At 40.8% G+C, this 21,270-nt stretch overlaps 1 protein-coding gene across 7 annotated transcripts in view; it reads right to left on the minus strand.

Moving 5' to 3' along the window:
• LOC116322626 (RNA-binding motif, single-stranded-interacting protein 3) overlaps nt 1–21,270 on the minus strand; it is a 163,549-nt gene that overhangs the window by 112,910 nt on the left and 29,369 nt on the right. For 4 of the 7 annotated variants that reach the window (XM_039619969.1, XM_039619967.1, XM_039619973.1 and 1 more), the window contains exon 2: nt 7,053–7,242. The exons of 2 other annotated variants lie outside the window; for them this stretch is intronic. In XM_039619969.1, coding sequence (XP_039475903.1) covers nt 7,053–7,127 — 75 coding nt within the window. In that variant the 5' untranslated portion in view covers nt 7,128–7,242. Of the gene's footprint in view, nt 1–7,052; nt 7,243–8,116; nt 8,346–21,270 lie in introns of those variants that run through there. One more of the 7 variants, XM_039619968.1, reaches the window with a different exon arrangement.

The following is a 21,270-nucleotide window of genomic DNA, read 5'->3' on the forward strand; positions in this document are numbered from 1 at the left end:
CTACCCAGGCCCGGCAAACTGAACAGATGGTAGGAGAGAGGGAAGGGGAGAGAGAGAGCCCAGAACACAGTGGGATAGGGGCTGGAAAAGCGAGAGAAAAAAAGGAGGGAGAGTGTAGGGTAGGGCAGTAGAAGAAGGCAACATAAGGCCATTCTCTCTTCTCTTCATTGGCATGCGATGCTATGGAGATCAGAGTTGAAATCTAAACAGAATAGCTGGGTCTTTAAACAACATGCACATAATAATACTGCCGGTTGTAAAACTACAACTGATGCAGGCAGGCAGATGTGTGAGAAGAAACAGGGCATGAGCAGAATGCATGCAAGGCTATAAAGCTTATACCCTCTGTTTACTTTGCACACTAAACACACACTTTTCAGCGTCTGTGTGTGAGATGTGTGCTGCATAATTTATGGCGGCTGTTTCTGCTAAGACGAAGTACTTTATATTTGACAAGAGGAGGAACAGAAGCTCGGGAGGAGACGGGGAAAGAAGGGGGAAGGTTATGTGAAATGGATGATGGGTGAATGAGTTAATCAAATTTTTAATGTTCTCTTTGTGTTTACACAATGCAGGGTGTTTTAATGACAGCGAGCTAAGCCGAAAAGAGGTCAGGCATGTTTTGTGTGCTCCGTTTCCCTCCTTCCTTTATGAGGTTCACTCATCACAACAAAGCCAACTACTGACCACATTTATCTAGCGCATAATGGGGAGTAATTGAATGTGAAAAGCTCATTTTTGAAGGGACAAAATATTCTATTTAGATGTCCAGGCATGTCCGCATGTGTCATTACTTTGATATCAACTAAATGCTGTTTCTCATTATCCTAATTAAAGCTCCTTGTGTGCCGCTGAGCATATTAGCACACTGATCTGCAGCAAACTAATGATTAGCTGGTTGATAATATGACTTTTTTTCCTGTTAGCCTCTCTTATCTCCCTCTTAGTGATTATCATCAAAGATTCACATCCTCAGTCAATCATCATCACAAGCTGCAAAGATTAAAATTTTTAAAAAATGAATAGCTGCTATAGTTACAGAGGTATCATGGATAAAGATCAGTTCACTAGCAAATTCATGCATACGGAGACAAAAATCATTTGCGTGGTCAAACAGCTAAACGCGTTGATGAGCAAGATGAGCGAAATGAAAGTATTGGGGAGCTGGGAAAGACTCAAAAGTTTCTGCATTTAAACTGAAGACAAGAAAGAGCTGGCTTATATTTGGAAGTGTCCAGGAATTACCTAAAGTTAGGTCCATAATTTGTTGGACTGCACACATTTTTTGTAGTTTTGCCTCTGCACACCACCAAAGACTCGCAGTCGAACAATGAACAACAAGCAGTTTCGTGGCCAGAAGAAGCCTGATATTTAACAATTATCATAGACAGCTGGCCAATGCATTCGATCTTAAGGACTCAATGCACTGGAAAGCTCAAGCATCACCAGAAGGCCTGAAAGACCACAGAAGACAACTAAAGTGCATGACGACAGAACTATTTCCATGGTTAAGAAAAACAGTTTCACAACATCTAACCAAGTCGAGAACACTCTTCAGGAGGCAGGCAGGTGTCAATATCTACAATCAAATGTCACCTTCAGTGTTTACAACACGGTGCAAACCACTGATTAGACTCAATAACAAGGCCAGATTAGACTTCTAAAAGAAAGAAAAATCTAAAATCTAAATTTACTTGCAACATGAGAAGAGAATGATGGGAAAACGGACATGGGCAAGGACAGAAACAGAATGATATGCTTTGGATCATGAACTATCAAAGATGGTGGAGACAGTGTTATGGGGCATGGACTTTTTTCTAAGCCGAAGTGTTTTCTATCCAATATTTACACTCTGATAAAGGCATCAGGATCAACTTGTTCAGTATCTTGCCTAAGAATACCAGACATTAAACCAACGACCTCCCGATTAATAGACGACCTTCTCTACCTCCTGAGCCAGATCGAGCAGTGCAAATGATCCAAAGCATTCTGCAAAAGCAACCGGAGTTTTTCTCAAGGTAAAGAAATGGGATATTGTTCAATGGCCAAGTCAGTTGCCTGATCTCAACCCAACAGGGCATGCTTTTCTAGTATTAAATCCAAAACTGAAGGGAAAAAGACGAGCAGCAACGGCAGGTGGATGCATTATAAGGCCTTGCAGCATCTTAAGGGAGGAAACGGACGATTTGGTGATGTCTGTGGGTTCTAGACTTCAGCTAGTCATTGTCTGGAAAGGATTTTCATCCAAGTATTAGAAAGAATCTTACTTTTAAAATTATATTAGCTTGTCGAGTTTCTTTTGAGCCTCTAAAATTGGGGCCTGTGTGTAAAAATGGGTGTTAATTCCTCAAAAGGTTGACGTAAACTATTTGAATTAAAGCTGAAAGTCTGCACTTCATCTTGATTGATTTAAAAATTCCTGATCTTTCTTCATCAAGTTATGGAGCTAACCTCCTAAGACACGAACTCTTTCATGGGATGCATTTTTAATTTCTCTTTGGGCTGATTGTTTTTACATTCATCAGGTCCCAAAGAATTACGTGTTTTTTGTTTTTTTACACGATTTTTCTTTCTGAGAAAAATGAGATCCACATAAGAGGACATTCGCTTTAAATTTTAATAGATCAGTGGCAGTATAATGTCCTCATAAGTGGATATCAGGCCCATGTAGGGCAAAATTTAGCATTTTGGTCTAGATAACCCAAAATGTAATGTCCACATATGTGGACGCCAGGTGCTAGGAGGTTAATATTGTTACAGTGTGTAAACAGATGAAAGGGAGGTAACACGAAGTTAAGAAAATCTGCCTTGTCAAAACTAAAAGTCGTGTGTCATGCCATGTTTCCTCTTCTCAAACAGGAGATATATCAGTGTTCGTTGTTTTTGCAAAATTTGCTGTGACGCCACCACAATCTCAGGAAAACACTCAGGAAATTACAGCAATAATAAACTAAAATACTTTGCACATTTTGTTAGGGATTTCTGCAGTCTTTATTTCTCAAAAAAAAAAAATCCTTTCAGTCAATAATTTTAACTATTAAGCAACACAACAAGCAGCTCACAAGCGCAATCAGAAAAATCCGAAACATTGCTTATATTCAGGAATGACAGATTTGAGCTTTAGTCCCTCCAGCAACAACACACACTCTGGTTAAATTTTAACAAATCACACCAAATCTAACAGTGCAGCTGCACTTGTGCATTAACCCTCACCCTGATCCCCTCACACCCTCTTACAGCCATGATTAAGGGCCACTGGGCTCACATAAGAGGCCATGCTATCACTCCCCACACCCTGCTTATGTACACCAACTGTACCTATAGCCCATTATGGAGGCAGAGCAAGAGTAAATTTCCGTTTAACAGCCGCGCATTTGCACGCACTCCGTCATCTGCCCCATTGTTAGTTTAAGCCAGCCATTTCATAACTGCCTCTGTGTGAAGGTGGTGCATGTGTGTTAATGACAGTAAGGAAGTATGTCGGTTTAAAGACTAGTACTGCAGGGCAGCGAAGGCAAACTATAGGCAAACATACACATGCGATTGATTTTCAGAAAGGGAGAAGCTCCACTTGCTGGAATCAAGATTAATAAGAGGCCCATCAGATCAGTAAGCAAAAGTAGGAGGAGAAAAAAACAGAAAAAGAGGGGAAGAGATGGAAAAAGATCTGTAAATTATGAGAAAGTAATGAAGAGAGCACACAATACATACTACCAATTTAGTCTCTCTGCTTTTGGCCTCTGTACACAAAGGAAAGAAGCCAGAAAAATACCTGCACACCTACATTTACACCCAACAATCCTCTACCCCTGCCCGATATAAGTCAGAGAGTAGAAGAGCCAGTCCAACACAAGGCTGTTGTCAAGGTCTATATAGACGTATAACTAAGCCTGAACTTCTATGGAGAGTTAGACGTGCGGGTGCACGCACTGTTCTTCTGGGACATGGGGGGCTTTAATGACAGCAAGCTGCACTGAAAAGGGGTCAGGCGGGGGGGGGACTCATTGTTCAGAGGCCACACGCGTGCGCGCACACACAGAGTCACTTCACCTCACACAGGATAACACGCCCACACTTATCCATACAAAAGTGAGCAAATAAATTCAGTTCACGCTCATACATGAATTGACAAAGTTGCAGGCTCATGTACAGTCACGGATTCTGGTTTTATTTGTCTATGAATGCATACGTGAACACACACACCCTTTCAGCTGTGCGTGCAGTGTGAGTGTACTCTGGGGTAGGTAGGATCCAATTTGATATGACCTTGACAGCAGAGAGCGGTCTGGTGGAAGAGAGGGATGGAGTGTGAGGAATGAAGAGATGGTTTCAGTCAGATGCCTGTTGCAAATACTTGTGAGAAGTGAGATGACCTTGAACTGACTGAGATAAATTATAGAACAAGCCACAGCAGTGTGACACAGTGACATCTGTACACGTAAAACGGGCATGCATCAAGTGTTGAAGTTAATCTAACCTACGTGTTCATGCAGCATAGTATGGTGGAATAAAGCAACAAATCACACAGTTTTATCAGATGACCCCAGATTTACTGATATGCTAGATATTAGCACAGAATTTTAAAAAGTAATCTTTTAAGTTCATCGTGAATTTGCTTCAATCATAACACGAAGCATAAATGCACAGCAGTTAAACCACAAAATGAACACTGTCAAAAACTCATTTTGACAAAAAAAAAAAAAAAAGCTGACCATTATTTGATTTAAAATTCAATGTCTTGTTCCCCACCATTTGAATTCATCTGGTTTAAGAAAAAAAAATAAACAAGAGTGCCAAGAGATAATCACCATCTATAGCCTTTAAGTTTCTTTCATTAAAAGGAAAATTAAAAACAACATGTTTCATATTCTCTACAAGCAGACGTGAATTTTCTGGTGCAAATTAGCAAACAGAAAGGCGCGCTCATCATTGAAGACGTTTATTACAAGCAAATCACAGATGTGCATTAACAAACAGTTCTCAGCTTCTGTTTGTTCGTCTTGAGCACGCTCTTAAAAACATCAGACAGATCCCAGATGTGAATGTGTGCAGCACTGAGATCAGCAGATAAGTGGGTAATGTCGACACGCTGCAAATACAATCTGCATGTGTCATCTGTAAACGCATCCTGCAATTAAATGGGGAGAAAAAAAAAAAATCTTAGACTTCATATGGTGAAGCCAAATAACTGCTAAACTGGAAGTACTGAAGCCTGGGACTACAATACCTTTTAGTCAGTGTGAGATGACCCTTTTCTTAGACTTCGCGTGCCCAACATGTGAACATGAACAAAATCTACCCATCCCTGCATTAGTATACTGATCAACCGGATACTTCTAAGTTGATACTTTGGCTAGTTAAGACATGTTGTGGTTGATCAGTATCAGCTATACAGAGCCTCAAAAAGTTTAGTGGACTCCACCAGCTTTGATCTGTATAGTAATTGTCCACAACTTGTTGCAGTGAGGCGTGCAATATAAAAAGTTAACGAGCAGTGAAAAAAGTCTTCCATGTGGAACCATTTCAATTTACAAAATGAAAGCAGACCAACATGCACTTGTGATCTTTGAGACGCAAGAGAAACACTAGAAAATTTGTAAAGTCTCTCTTCCTTGTGGTCAATATTGTGTGCTCAAATGGACACTTGCACTTTTGCTTTTTATTTTGTTAGTAAGAGAATCATTTGGGTATTTTAAGGTAAATCCTCTATAACCTGCATGATTTTGCCATCAAGACTTCTCTAGATGCTTACTGAGAATGAGCGCAGGAAAGGGGTAATTGGGAGGGTAATTCAACCAACAGTGTCTGGAACTCCACATAAACGTGTTGCTGTTGGCCTGCAAAAGCACCGTGCAGTTTTTGCTTGGCTCACAGTTCAACATATTTTTAACAGCCGAGCAATAATTTTCTTACCTGTTCTTCCCACACTCTGTCCACCAGTAGCATGATCTCTCTATTCTCATAGCATTCTACTCCCACACTTTTTCATTGCCTCTCTCACCATCACTCTTGCCCACTGACATGTACATATTTGCTAAATATTGCAGCAAACCTGCCAACTCCTCATATTTACTATCATGCGAAAAGAAGAAGAAAAAAAAAAAAGACAGACACGTGCGCACACACGAATCAGAGCAGACAGAGGGAATGGCGGGTGATATGATGCAGGAGCTATCGATCAGGCCCTTCGTAACCCATTTTCTGCCTTCTCGGTGGTAGAAGAACCAGTACGTGTCAGTGCGTGCATGTGTGAAATGAATTTATCAAGATGCTCTGTGTATGCATTCTATGTGAGCGCGAGAACACTGGGATCAAACTGACACAGCGGAGGGAAAAAAGAAATAAACTGAGCTTGTTTTTCTGCATTCTAGGTAATCCGAGAAGTAAATCAGGTTCCATCAATCATTTCTACAACATATCATAATGGGTGAATTGCATGGACTAGGGACTGCCAGAGAAGGGAGGGGTACAGGGTGGAGTTGTCAGGGTGGTGGGGGTTGGGGGACAAAGTAGGAGGGAAAATAAAGAGTGAGGGAAGGATGGGCCTCCTGCCCTGAACTTGAACTTGGAGCTGGTGGGGTCAGGGAAGGGAGGAAAGGTCAAGCACTCAGCGCGGCTGGAAAAGGAAAAAAAATATCCAGTTGAGTGACATCAATATCTCCCTGCTTAAAGGCAGATGGGGGACAAGGGACACGGTGCTATTTAGCAAGCTCTGTTGCAAGACAATCCCAGCATATATACTGATGCTCGTTTTACCGTCATTCAGTGTTTGCTGGTTCTATAAAATACAGGCAAGAATGATCGCCTGAGATATGCTACAATCACTCTTTGGCTCCTGATGCAAAGACTAAGGAACATGACCCAACAAAGGTCAACTTCAACACTCGGGACTGATTTGCACTGCTTAGGAAAGATTTAAAGACATACAAGACATGGGAGGTGAAACTTTAAAAGGGGAGTTGAGTGCAATTTTGCAACAGTTTTAAGATGAAGCGCTGATCTATATTTGCAACACAGAAACACAATAAGCCAAACCTTGCTGACCATCTTACCTTGGTCTGGAGATAGTGGGGGTAGTAGTAGGTGTAGTGGGGGTACATTGGCTGCTGTTCCAAACGTTTTCCCATGTAGCTGGAATCCAGTTGAAGGTCCTGGAGGCTGATCACTTCCGAGGGGATGGCCTGGATTCTTTAAATGACTGCTTCCAAGAGTGGGGGATGAAGAGAGAACGCTCTCCTCTCACTGGTGAAGGTGATAAACGCACAGAAGGAGGAATGGATAGAAGAACAGATAGTGCTTGAGATTTTAGTCCGTCTACTTGTCTGAGAGCTCAAAGGGAATCTCACAGAACCATTCCTTGCGTGGGTCTGGAAAGAGATTCCGGAGTGGCAGCAGAAAGAGGTTTGGGGAGAAGGAGGTGTGGAGTGAGGAAAGGAAGATATGAAAGGATAGCAGCAATACGGGAAACAATAGCGGGAACTGAAAAGCCTGACTGAGAGGGGAGGAAAGCAGAGGGAAGAAGAAGAGGATGATAAGGAGGAGGGATGAATGGCTGGGTTTCGGTTGCCGGTTCCCTGCACACTCCGCTCTAAAAATTAGACTCACTCTTCTTCTGTGCTGCCCTGAACATGCCCCTCAATTTGCTTTCCAGTGTCTTTCTCTTGTCTCTCTCCAGCTCTCTCTCTCTCTTCCTGTGTATCCGTTTCCCTGTCTCGTTCTTCCTCCCCCTCTTGTGTACCAGACGAGACCCTGATCCCTCTGGGAGCTCGGCTGTATCCTGGAGAACACACGCTGTCCTCTTCTCTATCCTTAAAAGACAGTGAAATCAGCGATGAACTCACACATGGATGTGGAGCTGGGGAGAAAAGAGGAGGAGGAGGAAGAGGAGGAGGAGGCGGAGGAGGAGAGAGGGTGGTCTAGAGCTGAAGCTGTGACTGCCTTTTTTTCTTTTTTTTCCCCTCACTCTCTCACTCCCTCCCTCTTTTGTTAAGCTCCGGGGATAGATAGGTAGATACTGCTGAAGCCCGGCGTGGAGGATGAGCAAAAAGAAACAGCCGTGGTAAAAACTCCTCTAGCTGAGGAAGAAGCAGACGGCGTTATCCAGACGTGCACTCACACAGAGGAAAATCCCTTCTGATCCACAAGGTGCCCCCTCCAACTCTCTTCTCTTCCCCTCTCTTTCTTCTCAAGCTCACTCCCTGACGGCTTGCTTCCCACTGCGCCTGGCAGCCGTCACTGTGTGTGTGGTGGAAGTGGTGGCGGCAACAGCGGTGGTGGAGGTGGTGGTGGTGGTGTGTGCGTGCGTGCGGTATGTGTGTGACTGTGCATGTAACTGAGAGGGGAGTGTGTTTGTGTGGCTGTTGGCGTTTGCTCCACTGTGCGTGCTGAGGCATAGAGGGGCTCGGCTCAGCGCAGCTATGCTCCTCCCTCGCTCTCTCTCTTCCTCTCGCTGTCTGGGTCTCTCGCCCTCTGTGTTTATGATGGAACTATAGAACAGTGGGAGTGGTTGGTCCTGCCCTCTTCCAAGCCCTTGTGAGTGTGTTTGTGCTAAATAGAATATGAAAAAAAAAAAAAAGAAGAAAGACCGATAGGGGCTGCTCAGCTTGAAAGGTGAAGGTGGGTGGCGGTGTGAGTTGGGGTGAAGAGTGCAAAGAGGATACATAAGGAATATTATTTGGAAAACAGAGAGGACCCCCTGCTGGCACCCTACAGGCGCAGCAACAATTGAGCAGCAAAATGTTAATTTTCCACTGCATGTATGTGATTAGTTAATGCCATCCTCGTTTAAACAGGCTGTCATGATTATCTAATATAACCAGCAGAGATAAATTAATACGTAAAAGCTTATAAGCTTAAAACTGTCCCTTCCAAACTGTGCACAGGATGCTTTGCTGCACACAGCAATGCAACTTTCACACATGTCAGCAAAAGGGCCTGACATGGAGGGTGTATGTAGTTCAGTGGTTGTATGGCACAGTGACCCACTGACACAGTGCTGCCTGTTATGTGATGTAACCAGGTTTAAGTAGTGCTCTTACATAAGCAAAGTGAGCCATGCATGAAAAGGCTGCTCTGCCCTCTGACTACAGCTCTCTGTGAGAAAGAAAGATACAAGGGTTGGCAGACAATAGAAGTTCACTGCAGTGGAAAGAGGGGCACAAGAACAGAAAGCATACATGAAAACTCTAAGATAAGAGCTTCATTTCTTGTGGGCAATTAAACTACTTTGCAGCCTGTGATGCAAAAACACATTAATATTGTGGGCTCCTCTAAGAGCCATTTGTCACTATGCCTACACATACATCCATTTTTTCATACCACTCTCTGCAGGTTTGAGTGAGCTGTGCAAGTTATAAGCAAGTTAGGCTACTCTGGTGAGTAGAGAAGTCATTGCTCTGGTCAGTTAACTCAAATAACATTCGGCCGGTGTACCCTAGTTTACATTCACTGCAGTCATAAAAAAGTCACATTTTATTTTCAGCAAAAACCAAAATGTAACAACAATACTGCATAGTGCTCTGAAACATAACAGCTTTTGACCATCTGAGGTTTTCATAAAAGCAGCAATACTGGTCAGGACAAACCAGTTTAACAAAACTGGTTAACAGAAATTATATTTTTCACCTTAAATATATAATATAATTAACCGAGAGGGGCAGATGCTAAAGGGAAACTTCAAGTACATTACTAAAACTGACTGTTGAAATATTCCCATTGTCACGGAGTATTTTTTGGCAGTAGTAGTAAAGACAGCAACCCTTGTCTCTACTATACTAACATACACTAACATCTTGTTTGAGAAACATGGCTCTCGACCAAAGACTATGAAAGTGAATTGGTCCTTGAAATTACTGAATAAATATTATTGACCAAACCAATCCCTGTTTTCATGTTTCGTTGTTTTCCCCATAGTTCACAAAAGTGGAAAACCCAAGAGGAGAAATTGATGTTTATGCTCCTGCTTTTCTTCACCTTAAGGATACCCGCAGCCTTAAATACTCAATATTTACAAGTACAATGGGTGGAACCAGCTCCCAGTTTGGATTTGGGAGACAGACACCATCTCTACTTTTAAGTATCTTGAGGTAACTGGTTGAGATGTGGTGCTATAAGTCACTCTGAAACAAACTGTTGTGTTGGGCTTGTTTAACGTCAAAATTGTGAAGACACGTGCATTCATGCGGTTTTCCCCTGCAACAGACTGGTGATAGAGTGGCTAAAGGCTGGTGCACCATGCTTCTTGCCTAAATAAGGACATGCTACAAAAAGAAATGGACAAACAAGGACTGTTTTTTTCTACGCCTAACATTCACACACACTCATTGTGACGTATGCATCAGGAGTAATTGAGTTCAGCATCTTGCTCGAGGATACTTCGACATGCAGACTAAAGGTGCCAAGAATCTACCCACCGCCCTTAGCAGCAGACCTGCAACATGTATGTACAGACATCTTCAGAGGATGAACATAAACACTGCTTCATATATGAGAGATGGGTAAAAATTGATGATGATACACTCAGGTCAGAGTTTATGCACTTCTGAACTGGGACAACTTTTTATAGTTCTGACTTTTGGATGAACTATTCTCTTTTGTCCCGTGTCCAAAATGCAGGAATTAGAGACCACTGTAGTGTTAGAACTCAGTTTTTATTGTCTTCTTTTAGCTCTTACTACAGAGAAGGTACAAAATAGGAGTTCTTACTGACATAGGCGTACTGTAATTGGTATAGATTTAAGTGCACGGTGACTGGTTGAACACACTGATACAGCTCCAGCAGCCACTGCCAACATATTACCCATATTAACAAAAGCTCTTAACACAGTCCTTAAAAATGGAAGAAAAACACAACGAATTTAATGTCCAAGGTTTGTGGAGCATGTATACAATAAATGAAATGAAGAGCAACTTTGACCCAGTATGAAATACTCTAAATCTTCACTACCAATTCCACTGAACTCCCCTATAGTCATCCACCACACAGGGAAGCAATGTAGAAAGAAAACAGAGGATGAAACTGGATAACGAGGAAATAAAAGAAGAGGTTATGCTGCATCACCAACTGCTGGCCAGCTACAACATCCAATTTCTCTCAGAAATGCAAAACCAAACATTAAAAAGGTTTGTCGTTACCAAGGAATTTCCCCAGTGGGTATTTACCACCAGGTAGTCCTCAGAACTGCTTGGTCAAATGAAGCTCTTATTAGTATCTAACTGGGTTTTCAAGAGTTAATTGAGGAAAATCTTATCGGGTCTTACCTTAGCACTGATGTGTGAATAGAGGTCTGAGTTAAAGCCTGCAACACACAGTTCTACACTTTCATCATGCCTGTAGGCAAGCCTGAATTCAGCACTGTAAATCGCTTTCATTTTCATCTGCCTTGTTAACCATTTGACAAATTGAGCTTGTTTATTCTGCTTCTGAAACAAATGTGTCATCAGGACTGCATACATTTATTTCAATACAATAAGAATGTTAGGTAAGCAAAATAACTTGATCTTTACAATTGTGTTTTTGTGCAAATGTAGGTGATGTTTAAGAATTGTTTTTGCATGGTTAAGTCTTCAAATTTGCTTTTATACTGTCAATCACTTAGTTTTAGAGTATATTCCTTCTAAAGAACCTGTGATTATTCATTACAGTAAATTATTACCAACCATAAAATCAAATTCTTTTCAACCTAAAGTAATCCTGGAAGGTAGTAAGTCATCAGATAAATGACTGCTCATCTTACAGTGTGTATGATGTACTTGAAATGGGAGACAAGTGACTCAGATTGAAGCAATTAAGATTGAAGCAATTAAGCACAAGTACAAACTAGAGATGGCACGATACCACTTTTTTATGTCCGATACCGATATCATAAATTTGGATATCTGCCGATACCGATATGAATCCGATATAGTGTGTTTTTTATTCAATAAAACTGTTTTTTTTAATATCTTGCTGCATTTTGTATAAGTTAATACTCAAGTTTAAATAAACAACAACATTAAAGCTATTCTTTTATACCTGTATGTAAAAAATACACTGCACCCAAAATATTTCATAGTTCAGCAACACTGATCAATCTAATAAACTTAAACCTGCTCCATCCTTCCTATTCTGGTATTTTAAAGAATACTAAGCAGAAATATTAAGCAACCTAACTAATAGGGTTGCAAACTCCCAGCAAAGAAAAATAGGGAAACACCCCCCACCCTCCGCCATCATGATGCTTAATCGACGTAATCAATTTTAATTTGATGCAGTGTGGGGAAAAAAAAATGAACAGAAATAAATTATTTTTTCTAGAATAATTAAATAGATTCAACATCTTTCTTCAACAGAATTGCAGACTGCACAGATGGTACCTTCCCAAAGGAAAAAAATACTATAGCTTACTAGGTTATATTAGACTTAACAGTTACTATATACAGTAATGGACTTCTATACATTTACATAAGATTAAAACTGGGTGTAAGATTCAGATAATTATTTATTAAAAGCTAGACATTTTAAATGAGAATAAGAAAGAAAAGTATGTCTTTGTGCCCCTTTTCCTGTTAATGCCCTATCGGCCCCCTGGCTAAACTTTGCTAGATCCGCCCCTGCACAGTTACCAGCCGTCAGCTACGTAGAAAAGGATCCTGGCGTACAAAGTAATATTAAATAAATTCTAACAACAGCTTATCAAGCTTAAACGTGCTGCTGTTGTTCAGCCGCTGGTTTCCTCTTTCTGGTGCAAAGTGGGCCAAAAACAAAGAAGAGAGATGGACTCCCGACAGAAAAGCCGATCAGCTGATCATAAAGCAGTTTCATGATTGAAGTAGCAGCAGGAGAGGGAGGGAGAGAGAGAGAAGAGGCAGTTGCTCCATATATTGGTTGTTAACGTGGGAGCTTAAGAGAGCTTAACGTGGGTATGCTTTACAAACATTCAGAGATGAACTTACACACTTGCTTTACTTCTCTCTGGGATAACTTCCTCGGAGATGAAATGCTGGTTTGGTAGCGAGGCTACAAATACACACAGCCGCTCTATCACATGAGCACGCTGCTCCGACGTGCTACGATTATGAGCCGAGTTACAGAGTGTCGCAACTTTTCTGAGGTGCTTTTTTGATATTTAATGGATCGGATTACATTTTTTATTTCTCTCCGATATCCGATCCAGTAATTTACGTCAGTATCGGACCGATACCGATAGGTAATATCGGATCGGTCCATCTCTAGTACAAACCATCAAGATTTCTATTTTGCGTGAAGAAAACAGGTTCCTGCTTTGACACACACTCGTCAATTAAAAAGAAAAGAGAAAAAAAGCGGCGCAAGTTAAGATATGATGCCACGTATTTTTATAACCATACAAGCTGCTCTATGAGGCTTAGAAACAATGTTACTCTGGGCTGAAGGCTAACATTGACATTCCTCTACTGTTATAGCATGCTAGCACCTGTTAATTTTAGGCTCAAAAAGTCATTTTTACTATAGTTGCTTTAAACTTTAACAGTGCTGGACTTTGCTACATTACATTTGTAACATTAACCATGGCAACTATTCTGGCAACCAGGACATCAAATTATCCTAGCTAAAGCAGCATCACCAACTATCACACTTCTTTTTTCCTCATACTCAAAGGAGGAGGCCTCAAAGTCTTTTTTAATGTGTGAATGGCAACTTTCATATTTTAATAACACCACTTGTCCATAAACAACAAGGCATCGGAGACAGTTTAAACACTTAAACTTTCCGAAGGATAATAAAGAAGCTCTAGATGATTCATGTAATCCAGGTTTAACAAAATGTTAATGGGGCTTGAAGGGTAGTTTATTGCTGTGCATGTAGGAGTCTCTAGACACGATCCATTTTAACATCCCCAAATTGAGAGACTTGCATATATTTCTGCTCCAAAATCAACTGTCAGGCGCAAACAGTAACTCCTGAACACTTTTCTATCCCAGACAGGTGAGTCTGAAGTATAAAAAAAGCATTTTGCATTAATGATTATTGTATCATTATAATGTGCCTGATCTGTTTCAGTCTAATCATAACAAAAAAAAAAAAAAAATTGCAACAGCTATTCAACAATTTCACAAGTTTAGGAAACTAAACTGGCTCAACAGTTTAATTAAAAGGAAAGCTGATTTGAGCAGATAATTTGGGGTAGTTTTCACAGAATTTTATTCCAGTATCATGTCCAATCTTGAACCATTTCAAATGATCAAATCACTATTGTTATTATGTTGCGGAAATATAACAAAAGTGATTTGTGAGAAACTGCCAGCAGCAGAAATTATATAAATATACCTTTAAAGAGCATCCATTCCCTGTCAGACTCTCACACACAGTGTTTGATCGAGTAAGGTTGCACATTCATTCAACACCATGTGCAGAATGCCAAAAAACAATGCATACAAGGAGCCAAGGGATGTGTATGTGTGTACTATCAGTAGCATACCAACCGAATGTTTCATGAATTCTTAAGATTCTGCTGACACTGAAGTTTACGAAAGAGAGGGAATTGATTCCTCCAACTGCATAGTTCTATTATGAGCAGCACAATCTTTACATCTCACTCCATACGCTGCCAGAATAAAGCTTCCTAATTACCTTATCCAGTGACAGGACAGCCTTAATTACTATAGTAAATTCACGCCAGTTAATTGTCTTAATTTTAATATCAAAAAGACTTATAAGCACAATCTAATTCTCAGTCAGTTTCTACAGACTGAATGTGTCTCTGCTGCATCTGCATTTCTTAACAAAAGGGACATTGTTCTAAGGAGTTTTCCAAGTCCAATGTTTAACAAATACCAGACAAAAATTTACAGCTGGAGCAAAATATCAAAGTGTGTTCACTGACACTGTGTCTTCTCAAAGCTCACAGTCATCAAAGCAGTTTGTAAATGGAGCAGGAAAGGCCATGCTGTGTCTCAGGGATGCGTTTCTCTCATCGCTGACCACCAGATGTATAACAAACACTGAGCCACAAAAGAGAGAGGAGAAAAAAGAAAAAACAAGAGTCAAATCCTTACATGTTCGTTCAGATACAGCTGGAAAAATACAAGAGGTCATATGATGATGATGATAGTCCTCTACAGAAGCTGCACTGGTAGGATTCAGGAAAAACACTTGCCAGGATATCACCGCGCACGCGCACACACACGCACGCGCACACACACACACGCGCACACACACACACACGCACACACACACACACACACACACACACACACCAAATTTACAGTGGTAAATGGACTATTACATCCAATTGCCACACACAGCATGAGGAAATTTGTCTCATTGTGAGTCTCCTGAGATACAAACATGGGGACTACACAGAATGCAGAATAAACGGTTTCCTCAATCCAGAAACTCAAAAGGGAAGAAATTAGACCTAAAGGAATGATATCGTTGGCATTGTGTGTTTAGCTCTATGCCACATTCTGTCAACTGTTTTTTGCACATTGTCAGTACTGCAGATGATTTTAAATAAAGTAAATATCTTCCTGAACATGGCAACTGTAACACAGGTAAGGCTGGTGGTTTAATAACTTGCTCTTCCTCTCCCCTGATACCTCAGATTGCTCCTGCTGTGTGATGATGTAGGACACAAAGAGCCTCTAATGCAGCAGCCAGGAAAGACCAAAAGTTACACATCTCACCTGCAATTCAAAACTTCCCTGCTGAGTTATTGCATTGATTTAATTTGCCACTCATTTCAACTGGGTCTCTTTAACTTGCTAACTTTTTTTTTTTTTTTTATACAATTGTAAATAATGTGAATATACAAATAAAATGTTTTAAAGTTATTATCAAAGTCTTTAAATTTAGTGAATCTTTACATCTTCCCACTTTCTCAAAGAGTTCTTTAATAGCAGAGGTAAGTAAAGCCACACACTGCCTCCAAGTATCGATAAGTAGTAAGATTAAGTGCTGAACCCAATCAGTGGGCTACCAACGTATATTGTAAGTATTACTGTAAGTAGGAACAAAATAATTCCAGAAATTTAGCAGTCAGTACCAATACCAGTATAATTAGACAATTTTTCATACCCAATTTGATACATAAAATTATTATTCCATGTACCTAAACATAAAATCCTTCATTAAAAAAATCATTTTAAATGAATGGCATGGTTATAGCACACCATTTAAATGCTAAGATTCTGCTCACAGGACACAAGTTATTTACATTAAATTATCTTAAACATTTATATAACATGAGCCATTACAAATATTATAGCCTATGTGATGTAGCTGACTTTACAACAGCAATGCCAGCTTTCCCAACCTAAATGGAAATGCATACTTCGCAGTAACATAAGGAGGATGATCATTTGGATGTTGCTGGATATTGACCGAAATTCATTCACCTTGAATTCTGTGAATAGATCAGGTAGTTGGGTTTTTAGGTGCTTTGTAATGTTTATTTGTATATTTCCTTATAGGGATCAGTTATTCCCCTTTGCATTTTGAGGTGGATGAACAAAGTATTTCCATACCCAACTCTTACTGCCTTCATCAACAAGTCAGGTTGGCAGCTGCAGTAGTCACCATCGTCCATTGTAGTTTTTACTGCATGTGTAGAGGCTAGAACACCTGTATGCTGCCCCATTAATTTAAGTTTTTTAAACCAATTCCAAGGGTCCCCATTATGTAGCTATTATATTGTTGTTCTGTTGCCAAGGAAAGTTCTCTTCTGTCTGGTGTAACATCAGGTAATGTGGAGAAAGCTTGCAGCAAAAAAAAAAACAAATGCAATTTTCAATAATTATTTCCTACACTAATATTGAATGTATTGACAGTAATTTTGGCTTTGATTATGTTGTCTGGGTTTATACTGAGAAATGTTACAGGATGATACTAGCCAACACTTGTCTTTAATCAGTAAAAATGCCTGTAGGCTTACTGGGGCAGTGTCAGCTCAGATTCTAGTCTTTCTTATAACAGATACTAGTTGTTAGATTTCACAGCGGTTTAAAGAAATTGTACAAGGGAAGCAGAAAGCAGTAGCAGCGGCAGAAAGATTTTACTGGTTCATCCAAATACATGGAATTTGAAGTAATGTAAGATCTTATCTAAATTATTCTCACTCTTTGGAGAAGTATTGACAGACTCTGACAGACAGAAAGCATGACTCTGTTAGTGCAGTAGCTGTATTGTGCTGTAGGTAGTCTAATCGTAATGTAATGTTCAACCTGAAACTAATCACATACAGCACCTCTAAATAAATCAGGAAATCATCTTCAGTTGCTTGACACAAATAATGGGGTGGCTGTAGCTCAGTTGGTAGAGCGGGACACCTACTCACCGGAAGGTTGGTGGTTCAATCCCAGTCTGCTCTAGTCTGCATGCCAAATATCCTTGGGCAAGATACTAACCCCATGTTGCCCTCCGATGCATCCATCAGAGCGTGAATGTGAGTGAATGTTAGATAGAAGCACTAAAAACCTTAGATAAAGTGCTTGTGTGAATGGGTATGATTGGGTGAATGCACAAGTTGTATAAAGCGCTTTGAGTGCTTAGTGAGAGTAGAAAAGCGCTATATAAGAACCAGTCCATTTACCAAATTTAAGTATTTTTACTAAGCATCTATGATGTCAAGTGACACTAGCAAAAATACTCTGAAATATGAGGCACAGCATTTTTAAATGGACAACAGCAAGAAGCACATTAAGAACAGAGGACACACGTTGATGTTTCAGTCAATGAGACAGGCAGACAAGCTAGTGGAGAGATTGTGTTACACTATATGAGAAAAATTCCAAACCATCTCCACTGCCATAAGGCCATATGAAATATCACTTCAAACCAATAACCCCTTGTACAACAGTGTATGCTTCATTACATGACTGAATCAAAACTGTGACAAATCACCTTAGGCCCCTTTGCAAATCCCACTCCTCCCATGCTCTTTTCTGCTCCCTCCCATCTCAACAGTAAGGGATGGCTCACTTTAACACAGATCATCATTTTATTAAAAATGAAAAAAAGAGCAGCGCGTCAGTGGATTCATTTTAACAATTATGCAAATCAGACAGGAGATGAAGCTTTTATTAATGTTAGAGAAGTGTTGCATCAGATACTGCAGAAGTTCATTAAGTTACTCCTGCTGAAGATGAACACATTCTGATTAGTTTCACGTCACTGTGGTCTGTATCACATTATCTTCCTGGGCTGCGTCAGCGCAAAACTCCCCATGGATCTTTTGCTCCAGTAATATATGCACACGGGGTGGTACTTCACAATTAAAAGTGTACAAGTTGGATTAATACCAAGATGTCTTCTATGTATTGCGTTTTGTTATGGGATCAATAGGGGGTCGATTTTGTACCTTCACTTCTTCCACTTTATGGAATAATGTATCCCTCATTATTCATTCCCATTTTTTAATCATCCTCGTCCTTCAGCCACTGCACTCTTGCAAAAAATGATGCCAGTCTACCTGCCTCCCTCCAGCCCTGTCTTTCTGTGCAGGTACAGGGCCTGTGAGGTGGTGGACTGTGACTGACTGACTAGAGCCCATGCTTGCTGTGGCTTCGAGGGGTAATTAATTTCAGCAAACGACCGCCACGTCTGTCGACTTTTATAAACGACCGTTTACGCGCTATGGACAATTTAACCACTCCACTGAGCCCGCCTTGACAGAGATGAGTAGAGAGATGTAGGAGAGGAAAGGATAGACGGGGGGAGAGAGAGGATGGGGACCACGCTGCTAGGTGACTGATGGGAGATTTAATCAATAGAGTAAGCACATTTACTCTCATGATGCTCACCCAACATCCATATTCATAGTGTTAATTCTCTCGACGCCTACGCTGTTGCACACCACACAAATTATAATGCATGAAGGATTTCACTACATCTCATCCGGCCTCATCAAAGGCCGGTATCATCACTGCTAATTACGTGTACCACAGTGGAATAAACATCATTGTGGTACTCTAGTCAAATGACACTACTCTAGATCTAAGCTTAATTTGATACCCAAAATGACTGTCTTCATCTATATCCTGGCGCAAACACCTGAACAGACTAATTTTCTACTCATTAATGTCACTGCCCATATTTGGAATCATTGGAGAAGAGGGAGGGGGGGGAAGGCAGCTATGTCACAATAATGTCCTCCTTTACAACAAAATGATGACATCTGAACTGTGTGTTAGAGAAAATGTTTGAATTGGCTGTGACTCGACTGTGATAGTATACTGAACAATGTCTGGTCACTGTTTGCTCTAATTACTTAAATCCAGACATCATCTCTTAAGTCCGAAGAATAACTGCTCAGGCAACCTCCACCCAACTATTCACCCTTGCATCCTTGGAATATAGACTGCACCACTCGGAAAATACAGCTAAATCTACAAAGGACTTTAACCCTTTATTAAAGGAGATGTAGATAACAACCTGGACCTCAATACCACCAAGACAAAAGAACTGGTAGTTGACTTCAGAAGGAGGAAGTCCGAGCTGCAGCCTGTCAGCATCAACGGGGAGTGCGTGGAAAGGGTCTCCAGTTTCAAGTTTCTGGGTGTGCACATAGACACAGACCTCCAATGGAGCTCTAACACCTCTGCGGTCTTAAAGAAGGCCCAACAGCGTCTCCACTTTCTGAGAATCCTCAGAAAAATGGACCTGAAGAAGGAGCTGCTGACCGTCTTCTACCGCTGCTCCATTGAAAGTGTGCTGACATATTGCATCGGTCTATGGTTCTCCAGCTGCACACAGAAAGGCACTCCAGAGGGTCATCAATATGGCCCAAAAATCATTGGACATCCTCTTCCCTCCCTGAAGGACCTGTACAGCACTCGCTGTCTCAAGAGGGCACGCAGCATCCTACGAGACTGTACACACCCAGGACACGGGTGTTTAAGCTGCTGCCGTCTGGCAGGAGGTTCAGGCTGCTGAGGTCCCGAACAAACAGACTCAAGGACAGCTTTTACAACAGGGCAATATCCCTAATCAATGCAAATAGCTGACCTGATTGGCTACCTGCCTGGACTTTTTTTTTAGGGGAGGTAACAATGTTTAAAACAATAACAATAATAATATTTATATTTATAACAAGGTGCAATAATAATTAATGTGCAATAATAACAGTGTGCAATACACATAACACTTATTCTTCTTTTTTATTTCTAAGTTAATATACTGTGTTGTGTTGTTTGTGTTGCGTTGTGATGTGTCATATCGTGTCGTGTTGTGTTATATGTAGTACCGACGTAGGACAGTTTTTCCAATTTCATTGTACTACTGTACTATGTATGACTGTGCAATGACAATAAAGAATTATCTTATCTTATCTTATACAAACCACATTAATCACCATAAGAAATTAGATGAACAGATAACGTACTGTCACTTTTATCTGAATTACCCCCTCTGTAGCTAATTAAATATACAGCATTTTTTCTGACTGACTCGTCCTATAAGCATATCCCAGGAGTGCTCAACTACTACAAGGAAATACCGATTTCAGAAAGATGCCATTTTGCATGCTGCAGTAACTAGAAAGACAATGAATCACGAAAGGACAAATAAAATCATTCTCATTTCTTTCATTTGGATTTTCTTTTCAGTCATGTAATGGAAATTGCTCCTGGTTTTTATGGACAGCAGACATGGAAGCTGTCAGGGTCTATATTCTATATTCACCTGCTTTACATTTATACTCCAAATATGACCCGCTTACAATTTTCTGCACCCTCCTAAAAGGTCAATAACACTAAAACAGCTTGGTTTTCTCAGTGTAAGACTGTTTTTATAACTTAGCAGCATGTAACACTGCTTTCTTCCCCCCTCTGAATTTCCAGAGACCAAGACGTGCAGAGCCACACCGCAGTCATTCGGCACTCTGTCAGCTGAGTCCTGTGAAAACCGTTGTGTTTGCCTCTAACACTATCGGGTTGCCAGACTATTAGCACTGCAGCCCCACTCTGCTTTGTTCCCCTTGCCAAAGCAAGTTACATGGCTCGCCTCGATGTCAGTGTTTTCACAGCTAGACATACATTACTGTGTGACATCAAGCCCAGGGGCTTATTGATCTGCCGGATTGTATGACAGGACCCTTTATGGCATTTGCTGGAATGTATGACAGCAGTATGCCTGCCTCAATACTTGGCAGGGATAACTATAGTATACCACAGTGTAGAACAGACTAGTGGAGCCATATGAGGGGCCTGCGGCAGCTAGTGTTTCCATAGCTACAGTGGGCGGGGGGATTGTTTACTGTCCGAGAATGAGAGAATAAGTGAATATCTTTATGCTGAGTAACAATTTCTGTTCCC

The sequence above is a fragment of the Oreochromis aureus genome, linkage group 11 (assembly GCF_013358895.1).
Source record: "Oreochromis aureus strain Israel breed Guangdong linkage group 11, ZZ_aureus, whole genome shotgun sequence".
NCBI lineage: Eukaryota > Metazoa > Chordata > Actinopteri > Cichliformes > Cichlidae > Oreochromis > Oreochromis aureus.